This window comes from Cornus florida, unplaced genomic scaffold, assembly GCF_030987335.1.
Source record: "Cornus florida cultivar Cherokee Brave unplaced genomic scaffold, ASM3098733v1 CherokeeBrave_3.0.0_Hap2_Chr03, whole genome shotgun sequence".
Taxonomy (NCBI): Eukaryota; Viridiplantae; Streptophyta; class Magnoliopsida; order Cornales; family Cornaceae; genus Cornus; species Cornus florida.
The window spans coordinates 24,144,458-24,153,865 of record NW_026775573.1 but is presented as its reverse complement, the minus strand read 5'-3'; the positions used below and the strand labels follow the sequence as shown (position 1 = coordinate 24,153,865).

The following is a 9,408-nucleotide window of genomic DNA, read 5'->3' as shown; positions in this document are numbered from 1 at the left end:
TATATAAAAAATGAAAGCAACCCAAATTTGTTTAGACAAGGAATAAAAATTTCAAATTGTCGGCAAGCCTTTTGTATGATATAAAAATCATGTTATGAGGTCCTAAATGATATTAATCATAGCAGTGTGTCTTACTCGTTGGACCATTTCTAGTCAAAAACTTTTCTTTTGATTAAAAAAACGAACACTTCAAAATTGAGCCAAAACATCTATCAACGTATGCCCATTTGACCCTTAGACTTCCACAATAGTTCTACTTCATAAACCTAAAATTTCTTCCCTAATTTTTTTTTTTTTTTTCGGAAGGTAATTTCTTCCTTAATTTTGCGTGGACAAAAAAAGAGACTTAAGAACTTTCTACCTTTATTTTGCTTTAAAAAGAGTGGATCTTTGAAACCGGATATATCAAGAAACCACCACACGATATAATTAATGCATGAAACAAGAATGAAGCTCCCATGTGCTGATGGCAAACACGACTTAAATTGGCTTTTTTGTCGCCGACAAAATCTAATTAATTAAGCATTTTATTTTAATAAGTAAGATTGGAGACTAAAGAGACAAAACTATAATTTTCACTTCATAGGAATTTCCTATTGATGATGCTATTATTTGTCACTTGCATGAGAAGCTTGTCTACATGGATTTTTCAGGGAAGCTAATGAAGCAAAGCGCAGCAAAGAATTTAAGACCCATGCCAAACCTCACAATAACGACAACCACAACAATACAAACTACACTTTCAGTGTCAAACTGTTCATCATTTCATGGAAGGTCATCAACACCAATAGGGTTAACAACTTATTATCATATTTATATATATTTTTTAATAAATAAAGTTTGATAAAAAGAAAGAAGCTATATAGTAGATGGGCATTGGCCCAAAAAACCTAGAGCACAAAACCCAGAAAGCCCAATTAACCAGCATGTACGGGTTACAACGGAATGGGCTTCGACAAAATGAAACAAAAACCCAAACACGGTTGCACCTGAAGTCTCTAGTCACTGGAGTTCCATCTCACAAAACGATTGCATCCATGCTGCTATTTTCTCTTTCTATCTTGGCCGCTGCAGCCTCACCGCGTGCCCCCACCAGCTCCGGCCACAACTTCTTACCTGCAAAAATATAATAACTCTCATTCCTTTTCTTCCAACCAAATAAGAAAAAAGTATCACTCCATTCATCATTTCTACTATCCATTCCATTCAACCAAACATAAAATGGGAAAGACACCCTCCCTTTCCTAAGGATATCTCATCCATCCCTTCCCTTATCTCTTCCATCCATTTTTCCATTCCTCTAACCAAATAAAATATTATAAAGTTATCCAATAATGGGTTGAGGGGAGGAGTCTTTGCTTTGATTTCTCAAAAAGAAGACATTTTTTTTATGAAATGGAAATAGTACTCTTGTATCCAAGTCACATAAATGGTGTTGAATTCTCGAACTCGACTTGCTCTCACTATTAATAAAGATTTCAATCAAGGGCGAATCCAAGAATTACAAGAAAAATAATTTTTTACCACGTCCTTTCTATCACGGTTTTAAAATAACCGTAATAGAGGTCCTTTCTACCACGATTCTTTAATAACGGTGATAAAAAGTGACCCGTGATAATAATTTATTCTACCACGGTGTAAGCACCGTGGTAGAAAGTGAATTTAGTTTCAGGCACCAATACGCAGGTCTTATTCCCGCTAGTTTCTTAAAAAAAATTTAAGAATATATATTTTATACGCACTGACAATACTTTAGGGCAAATCATTTCAGCCTCCCCAATCGCCTGCATCTCTATTCTCGTTCTCAACTCGGCCCTCTCTCTGTCTCTGCAACTGCGACAATACTTTAGGGCAAATCATTTCAGCCTCCCCAGTCGCCTTCATCTCTATTCTCGTTCTCAACTCGGCCCTCTCTCTGTCTCTGCAACTGTAAAGTACAAAATCTACAAGAATCAGAACCCATCTCGGCATATCATTTCAGATTGTTCAAAAAATCAAACCCATATCCTTCAGTTTCCGTCGCCCGCTGTTCCAGTTCGGGTTCGATGTTCTCAAGCTTCAGCCTCTGGCCTGCTGTCTCTCAACTCTCAAGCCCTCTCTCTGCAACTGCTAACTTGTATGTATGGGTTTTGTTTTAATATTTTTTTTTTCTAAATCAATTAATCAAGGTCTGTAATTCTTGTTTTGCAAACTAAATCCTATTTGGTGAAACTTTTTTACGATCTTTTTTAGTATTTTATGAATTTTAGTTATAAATGTTTGTGAAGATACTGACTGAAATAGGATCTTCCTTTCCAAGCTTTGAAAGAGTAATTAGTAAATTTGGGTTGAACTTGAGTCTTGAACAAGCTGAAGGTTATACAGATAAGTAATTTCTTCAATTATTCAACATAAATATTTTTAGGGCAAATCATTTCAGCCTCCCCAATCGTCTCCATCTCTATTCTCGTTCTCGACTCTGAACTTGCCCTCTCTCTCTCTCTGCAACTACAAACTACAAAATCTACAAGAATCAGAAATTCAAAACCCATATAATTCAGTTTATCTATCTCTTCAGCCGCTGGCCCTCTGTCTCTCAACTCTCAAGCCCCTCTTTCTGCAACTGCTAACTTGTATGTATAGGTTTTGTTTTAATTTTTTTTTTTTCTAAATCAGTTAATCAAGGTCTGTAATTCTTGTTTTGCAAACTAAATACTATTTGGTGAAATTTTTTCACGATCTTTTTTATTATTTTATGAATTTTAGTTATAAATGTCTGTAATTCTTGTTTTGCAAACTAAATCCTATTTGGTCATTCCAGGTATTGCAGATTTTTAAGCTTGTAAACAGGTTCTTTCATTATGTCTGGACGTGCTGAGGTAAGCATCAATAGAAAGACCATTAATAATGTCAGACCATTAATCAAAATACTTACTTAAAACTCATGTAAGTTATTAGTTTTCCAGAGCAGCCGAAATGATTTTATTACATTACATGCACAAGATGATGGGTGGACTTTCAAAATTTGTTGACATTGCACTTTATAACTATGGCATATGCCACTGGTAGTAGTTTGAATGAGAACTCCATTATAGACAATAGATGCTCAGGCTCAAATGCTAACAAGAATAAAACGAAATGACTCCCTATGCACGACATGTGGAAATTATAAAATTGTTGAGAGCTATCTCTAAGGCTACCTTCCATTTGTATGTATCTCCACGGCATCAACATCATCCCTTTTAAGAATTGGGTTCTTCTGTTTCTATATTTACCTACCATGCAACTATGCAATTGATATATATACATATATAAATCGATATGGATAGATGGTATGGTATTAAATTAGTTACAGTTCTAGGAAAAAAAATATAATGGGATAGTTTTCAATTCAATCATCAAATTAACCACCATTTTTTGTGAATTCTGCACGGTTATATGGCCTACCAAATATGTGAAAGTTCTAGAGGTTAATTGGTCATTCATTAACCTTTTTTACTTTTTTTGAAAAGTAGTAATTAACATATGATCTGATTTTATTTTCTTTTATTTTTTTATATATGTTGGCATTACATTTTTAATTTTTTTCCTCACAGGATCTACTTTAACCAGCTTGTTAGTAAAACAAAACCGTTACTTTTGAAGTAAGATTAGGAGCATAGTTCTGGTTCTCAACCTTCATCTCTGGAAGGTGTGTTCTAAATTTTACTAGCTAATGAAGTTCATTTATCAATTATCTCTATGTGAAGTCAGGTAATATTAACCTGCCAAAGTGATCTTGATCAATGATATATTAAAGTCACATTGCTATAACTTGTAAGACCTATGTTGAAAAATAATATTATATGTGTAAAAATTAGATTTCCAACTTTTAGTGAGCATAGTGTCACGGACTTGAACCTTTTCAAGCTCCCGTGCGGCTTTAGACACTTTCAAGCCCCCTTGAAGCGCTAAGTCAGCCTACCCGAGTGTGATAGCTTAGTGAAGACTAAGGCTAGACAAGTGTTTTGCTTATTTGGGTGTGTAGGAAGAAGTTAGGCAACCGAGCAAGAGAGTTTGGGAATGTATAGAACTTGTATTGCTTAAGAGGAGAGATTACAACTTGGTTGCTTGGTGAGGAGAAAATGAACTCCCACCTCCTATTTATAGGCCTTTGGCCTTACAAAAACATTCTAGATGTGTACAAATGTGTGGCCTAGATTTAGTGTCTAGAATCCTCCAGAAATATCTACACAATTCTAGAACTATCTACTATGTACAAGACAAGTCTAGAGAATTCTAGAGAATTCTATACAACTCTAGACAAGTCTAGAAAAGGCTAGACAACTCCACAGTAATCTAGAGAATTCCGGAAAGTTCCATACTTGTGTAGAGAAGTCTAGAAAGCTCCAGTCTATGCAGGCTCCATGTCATCGTCTGCTGGGCGTCTGTGTGGCGCCTGCGTGGCATAGCGTCTTGGTTGCGGGGTGTGACATTCTCCCCCACCTCAGCTCGCGACGCCCTCGTCGCGTCTTCTTGCTTAAACCGCTGGATATGTTCCGCGAACAGCCATAGTGTATCCCAATGCTCCCAGCTCGCCTCGGTATCTGGCAGGTTCTTCCACATCCCTAAATACTCTGTATATTTGGGCACACCTCTCCTGCTCATCACACGATCTGCAAGGATGCAATCAACTTCCTTGTCAAAGGATGCGACAACAGCCGTGGGTGCCCTATGCGATATGCCCCGAGTAAGGTCTTTCGTATCTTCATGATAAGGCTTGAGCATGCTGACATGGAAAACTGGATGAATCTTCAACTTGGGTGGAAGCTCCACCATGTAGGAGACCTTGCCCACCCGCTTGACGATGGGGAACGGGCCCTCGCACCTCCTTACTAGCCCCTTATGCACGCTCCGGAAGGACTTAAACTATTGGGGTAGTAGCTTAACCATCACCTGGTCTCCCACTATGTACTCCACCCGCCTTCGCTTGGTGTCGGCCCACTTCTTCATCTTCTTTACCGCCTTATCAAGGTACGCCCTAGCCAAGTCGGATTGCTCATGCCACCTCTTGGCAAATTTGTAGGCCGCCGGACTCTTACCATCGCAAGTTGGAGCAATGGCGTTGGGTGTCATAGGCTGCCGTCCGGTGACAACCTCAAATGGACTGTGATTGGTAGCCTCACTCCGCTGTAAGTTGTAAGAAAACTGTGCCACCCCAAGGAGTTTGGCCCAATCTCGCTGGTTGGCACTCACATAGTGCCTTAAATAAAGCTCCAGGAGAGCATTGATGCGTTCCGTCTGCCTATCTGATTGGGGGTGGAAACTCGTAGAGAAGTTGAGATCCGTCCCCATCTTCTTGAAGAGCCCCGTCCAAAATCTACCCGTAAAGCGCGGGTCAATGTCACTGACAATGTTTTGCGGAACTCCCCAAAGCTTGACCACATGGTCTACAAACAACTCCGCTGCCCTCTCTGCTGTGCAGTCTGCTGGTGCAGGTATGAAGGTGGCATACTTATTGAACCGATCTACCACCACTATAATGCTCCCGCAACCTTCTGACTTGGGCAAGCAAGTGATGAAATCCATAGAGACGCTCTCCCATGGTCTCTCTAGAATAGGCAATGGCTCCAATAGGCCTGCAGGATGCTGTTGCTCAATCTTGTCTTGTTGGCACACAAGACAAGTCCTCACATATGTCTCCACATCATCACGCATCCGAGGCCAATAGTAAGAATCTTCTAGGAGTGCTAGTGTGCGCCGCATACCTGGGTGACCAGCCCATTTGGTGTCGTGGCACTCCCGTATTAGCTCCTTCCGCAAGTTTCCCCACCTGGGCACAAAAAGTCGGTCCCCTGTAGTGAGAAGTAAATCATCCCTTAGCCAAAAGCGTCGAGTCTTCCCTTCCTTAGCCAGCTGAATAAGGCTTTTGGCTAAAGGGTTATGCTGTAACCCTTCTTTGATCCGCTCCACAAGAGAGTGCTGGGGCCGACTGATAGCTGCGAGCTCGGCCTTGCGACTAAGCGCATCTGCCACAACATTGGCCTTGCCTGGCTTCTATTCAAAATGATAAGTGAACTCTGCTAGGAAGTCCAGCCATCGAGCTTGCTTGGGGCTGAGCTTCTTCTGTGTCTGGAAGTAGCTGGTGGCAACATTATCCGTCTTGATCACAAATTGTGCCCCGAGCAAGTAGTGCCTCCAAGTACGTAGGCAATGGATGATCGCCGTCATCTCTTTCTCCTGCACCGTATAGCGTCGCTCGACGTCATTGAGCTTGCGGCCCTTATAAGCTATGGGGTGTTCTTCCTGCATCAACACGCCCCCAATAGCAAAGTCTGATGCATCCGTGTGCACCTCATATGGCTTGGAGTGGTTGGGCAAGCTAAGTACCGGCTCTTCTGTAACTGCTCTCTTCAAGTCATCAAATGCCCACTGGCATGACTCTGTCCAACTCCAAGCACGCGCCTTCTTGAGAAGGTCTGTCAATGGGGCTGCTCTCGCCGAGTAACCCTTGATAAAGCGACGGTAGTAGTTGACAAGCCCAAGAAATGAGCGTACCTCTGTCACATTAGTGGGCGGCTCCCACTGTTGAATGGCCCTCACATTTGCCTCATCCATCATCAGCTTGCCATCCCGTATCTTATGCCCTAGGAACAACACCTCCTCTTGGGCAAAGGAGCATTTCTCCGTCTTCACATATAGGTCGTTCTCCCGTAGGACTTGGAAGACCGCCCTCAAGTGCTGCACGTGCTCTTCTAGAGTGGTGCTATACACAACAATATCATCCAAGTACACCACCACAAAGCGATCCAAGTAGGGATGGAAAAGCTTGTTCATCAAAGTACAGAAAGTAGCAGGTGCATTGGTGGGGCCAAACGGCATAACAAGAAACTCATAAGAGCCATACCTCATCACACACGTAGTCTTAGGCTAATCCCCGTCCGCTATCCGCGCCTGGTAGTACCCCGAGCGCAAGTCAAGCTTAGTGAAGTAGCGTTCTCCACCAAGTTGATCAAAGAGATTGGCAATGAGAGGAATGGGGTACTTGTTTTTGATAGTCACCTTGTTGAGCGCCCGGTAGTCGATGCACATGCGCAAGGACCCGTCCTTCTTCCTCTGGAACAGCACCGGTGCGCCATATGGGGCCTTCGATGGTCGAATATAGCTCGCATCTAATAGTTCCTTAAGTTGCCTCCGCAACTCCTCCAACTCTGAGGGTGCCATCCGGTAGGGCACCAAAGCAGGGGGTTTAGAACCCGGTTCCAGCTCAATCTGATGATCCACCTCCCTCCTAGGTGGAAGCTTCTTGGGCAGCTCCTTAGGTATCACGTCCGTGTACTCGTCTAGCACGGCTCGTATCTCCTTAGGCACCTCTTCTTGCGGGGAAGGGACTAGCTCATCATCGGGTGTCTCCAGTAACGTAGCAAGGTAGCTAGTCTCTCCCTTCTTGAAGCCCTTCTTGAACTGCATAGCTGACAAAGCTTGGGCTTCCAACTTGGCGCCTCGCTCCACCGGCACCATGCATGCTGTGTTGCCTTCCATAATACACATAGTGTTAGCAAAAGGAATGGGGAAGGCTCTCACCTTGTCTAAGAACTCCAACCCAAGGACTAGTTTGAAGTCGTCCATGGGTACCACCAATAGATCTATGTGGCCACCCCACTCGCCAATGCACACTTGGACGCCGTGTGCCATGCCATGTATAGCCTTTGCCGCCGAGTTAACTGCCTTCATGGAGCCCCCTTCTTTGCTATACTTGAGGCCCAACCTCTTGGCCTCGTCAAGGCTCACAAAGTTGTGGGATGCACCCGTGTCCACCAAAGCACGTATGGGTGTCCCATTGATGCTTGCCTCCACGAACATTAGCCCTTTAGCCGCCGCCTCAGGGACTTCAGTTTTAGCCTTGATGGCATTAAGGATTTGTAATGAACCCATCTGCGCCTCCTCCTGTTGTTGTTCTTCGTAGCGGCTCGTCATGGCATTGAGGGTCTTCCGCTTTGGGCAATCTCGTACCCAATGTGGTCCATCACATATAAAGCAAGAACCCTTAGGCTTGGGTGTTCCTTCCTTATTCTCCCTTCCCTCTTTGCCTTCATGGCCACCACCTGGCTTACGGGACCAATCCTTATGGGGTGCAGCGCCCTTATCTCCCCTACCTTTGCCGGCATACCTCACCTTATCCTTGTCTTTGTCTTTTGGCTTGGACGAGGGTTCCTTCTTAGAGCTGAAATCAATAAAGGACTTCGCCTCTGCAATAGCTGTGGCAAGGTCTTGCACGTTGCGCCGCCTCAACTCTGTCTTAGCCCACGACTGCAATCTATCCACGAAGAAGAAAAGAAAGTCCTTATCGGATAGATCCGGGATCTCAAGAGTCAAGTTAGTGAATTCCTTCACATAGTCCCGAATCGACCCAACCTATTTTAGCCTTCGGAGTCTACCCCTAGCTTCATCCTCGGCATTCTCAGGATAGAAATTCTTCTTAATTTCCCTAGTAAAATCAGCCCAAGTATTAATAGAGACCGTACCTTTGCCTATGTCACCATACTTTTTCCTCCACCATAGCATGGCATGGTCGGTGAGGTAGTGGGTCGCCGTGCGTATCTTAATGGTCTCATCGGTTATGCCCGTAGCCTCAAAGTATTGCTCCATGCTGAAGAAGAAGTTCTCCGACTCCCTCGCTACCCGGTTCCCACCATAGCACTTAGGCTTGGGAATATCAACCCGAGGTGCTACTATCCCCGTAGTAGCTATGCCAGACGCCACCGCCCGTTTGCACAATATCCAATCCGCTCGCATTTCCTCCATTTGCTCGCGGAAAGTGCTAAGCTCCTGATCAACATAGCCACGTAGGGTGGCAAACTCACCCAACATAAGTTCTCGAAGTGCTTGGAGCTCCTGCCGAAAGTCACCACTTAGGGCATTGAGTGACCCTTTGACAGCATTTTGGACCTCAACGTCCTCCGACTCCAGCCCATCCATGCGCTGGTGAGCATCCTCAAGCTGCTCCAACACGTTGGCTATGGACCCCTCCATCTTTGCCACACGTGCCTCTAAGCCCGCCATGATGTCCTTCGACCTAGCCCTCGTCCTCACTTCGCCTGGAGGGGGATTTGTTTCCCTTCCACGTAGAGTCTCCTCTTGGGTGCCAGTCACGTCTGATAGCTCCGCCATAGCTTCCTCCACACAAGGTGTGACGCCTCCCGACCTTAGCTCTGATACCAACTGTCATGGACTTGAACCTTTTCAAGCTCCCGTACGGCCTTAGACATTTTCAAGCCCCCTTGAAGCGCTAAGTCAGCCTACCCGTGTGTGCTAGCTTAGTGAAGACTAAGGCTAGACAAGTGTTTTGCTTATTTGGGTGTGTAGGAAGAGGTTAGGCAAGCGAGCAAGAGAGTTTGAGAATGTATAGAACTTGTATTGCTTGAGAGGAGAGATTACAACTTGGTTGTT

The 9,408-nt window shown here is 43.9% G+C and overlaps 1 protein-coding gene across 1 annotated transcript; it reads right to left on the bottom strand.

The window, feature by feature from the left end:
* Nucleotides 1-6,888: 6,888 nt before the first annotated feature.
* LOC132301286 (uncharacterized) lies at nt 6,889-9,129 on the bottom strand. The gene is made up of 2 exons (XM_059798554.1): nt 8,384-9,129; nt 6,889-8,275 (listed from the first exon to the last, which is right to left on the bottom strand). Exons 1-2 carry the CDS (start codon nt 9,127-9,129, stop codon nt 6,889-6,891), a joined length of 2,133 nt encoding a protein of 710 aa, XP_059654537.1.
* Nucleotides 9,130-9,408: the final 279 nt, after the last annotated feature.

Coding starts and splice junctions, on each gene's coding strand:
- LOC132301286 (XM_059798554.1), bottom strand. CDS start 9,129: ATGGCGGAGCTATCAGACGTGACTGGCACCCAAGAGGAGACTCTACGT. Junction 8,276..8,383: donor GCTAGGGGTAGACTCCGAAG/GCTAAAATAGGT, acceptor CTTCGTGGATAG/ATTGCAGTCGTGGGCTAAGA.